This window comes from Rhagoletis pomonella, unplaced genomic scaffold (assembly GCF_013731165.1).
Source record: "Rhagoletis pomonella isolate Grant_MI unplaced genomic scaffold, Rhpom_1.0 Rhpom_scaffold_00001, whole genome shotgun sequence".
Taxonomy (NCBI): Eukaryota; Metazoa; Arthropoda; class Insecta; order Diptera; family Tephritidae; genus Rhagoletis; species Rhagoletis pomonella.
The window spans coordinates 104,262,314-104,264,104 of NW_023458555.1; the positions used below are offsets into that span (position 1 = coordinate 104,262,314).

General features: G+C 34.9%; 1 protein-coding gene across 1 annotated transcript; it reads left to right on the forward strand.

Annotated features, from left to right (window-relative positions):
* Positions 1-626: 626 nt before the first annotated feature.
* On the forward strand, positions 627-1,246 carry LOC118735045 (coiled-coil domain-containing protein lobo-like). Its single transcript, XM_036464639.1, has 2 exons — positions 627-1,049; positions 1,100-1,246. Exons 1-2 carry the CDS (start codon positions 627-629, stop codon positions 1,244-1,246), a joined length of 570 nt encoding a protein of 189 aa, XP_036320532.1.
* The last annotated feature ends 545 nt before the right edge of the window (positions 1,247-1,791 follow it).

A 1,791-nucleotide genomic window follows, 5' to 3' on the forward strand; every position in this document is an offset into this window, starting at 1 on the left:
TTGCACATATTCTGCATGTACTCTCATAAAATTAAACAACAATCAATTTTTGATAAAAAAGCTGTAATATACTTAAAGTATTTATTTGTTTGAACGTGCACACTCTTACTGCGCATATATTGAGTGTAAATAACGTGTAAATTTAGTGGAAAGTGCATTATATATTGTTAAATATTCCCATACAAGTTGGTGAAAATTTCAAACTTTAATAACAAATTACTTAAAAACTATAAGGTTCCGCGCTTTAAAACTTTACATATACCCCCTTTAGGACCCCCTCTACCCCCCTATTTTCCTTAATTCCGTACTCGGGGGCTACCATTCTAAAATTTTCCCAATTTCCAAAACAATAATTTATTAAGGTGGCAGTGATACTCGAGCAATTTACGAAAAGTATAAACATCATAAGCACAGTTTATGTAAAAAAAAAAATTGAAAGTGAAACTACCTTCTTTTTTTGTATCATGGAAAAATTTTACAAATGAAATTTGCATTTTATTTTGTAGTACCCTTTTATTTTTTTATAAAATTGTGTACGAATTCATATTACCTAATTTGCACTTGTGCCGTTAGTTGCTAACGAACTTTTCTTCGTGGTTGTTTATTTGTTATTAATATTTGTAACCATGCCGCCGAAAGGAAAGAGAAAAGGAGAAAAGAGGAGGGTTAGTAGTGTCCGCAGTGACCCAAAAAAACATGAGGCAGAACTAAAAGAATTCGAGGAAAAATGCATAGCAGAAAATTTATCAGTTCACGAGGAAGTTTTGGAGGAGCCATTGCTGGATGTGGAAGAAATGAGAGAACATGAAACGGAAGATGAGAGGGATAGTGTCGAGCCTGTTAATATAGGGCGTATTGACCTATCCTTCCCTGAGACTGCTGCTGAGTTCGCTAATTCATCTCTGTGTTATCCACCCAGTTATTACACTTTGTCACCGAAGGAAAGGCTTTTATTGTTATATGCTGAAAATTTTCGAAGCCAATTTTCAACACTTTACCCAAAAAGACGGGCACTGGTGTTAGCTTTGCCGAATGAATGCAACGTTCAGGTAGATTTTATTATTGAGCCATTTTAAAATATTTAGATAAATATTTGCAGAAGCTGGTGTGCACGACTATACGCCCAACTGCATTCTTTCATATTCCTTTAATTGGCAGTGAAAATGAATGTGCAAGTTTTGTCGCTGACTTTGTCGAATATGAACCACTTGAGGATATGATGAAATTCGTGAGTAGCAATATTTAAAAAAAAAACTTTGAAATCTTAACCAATAAATAGCGTTTCATTGTACCATTACATCCATTTATAACGTAAATTAAAGACTGTATGTTAAAGCATGCATTGATATTGTAATCATGTAAATATACGCATAATGCAAGCTTGATAGATAAAGAAGGTTACTACTATTTCCATTTAATGACATTCCTTGTTGTTGCTAACCAGTTGATCTTTAACAAAACTATGACACATCAGCAGCCCTCGATTCGATACTCTCTGCTCGCTTGAATTCATCCATGCTAGCTCATCGAAAATGTTTTATGTGAACACAACAACAAAGTTACCTAGCAGCGATGATTTCGTTCACTTCACCACTCGCAAAGTGTTGCAAATCGAAGGCGGCTTTCCAAAATCTCTTACTATCAAGCAAATAAAACCTTTGTAAAGAACCCAGCCGGGAGTGACGTTAGCTTATACCTAACATTATTCTGTTTACGCGAACACTAGTGCTAATTATTAACTGTATATTTTGTTCGAAAAAAGCTAGCTACTTTTGTGGGGCGATGGCCGCA

Excerpts from the sequence above, each read along its gene's own strand:
- LOC118735045 (XM_036464639.1), top strand. The coding sequence starts at position 627 with ATGCCGCCGAAAGGAAAGAGAAAAGGAGAAAAGAGGAGGGTTAGTAGT. Across the intron at positions 1,050-1,099 it reads CGAATGAATGCAACGTTCAG|AAGCTGGTGTGCACGACTAT; the intron begins GTAGATTTTATT and ends AAATATTTGCAG.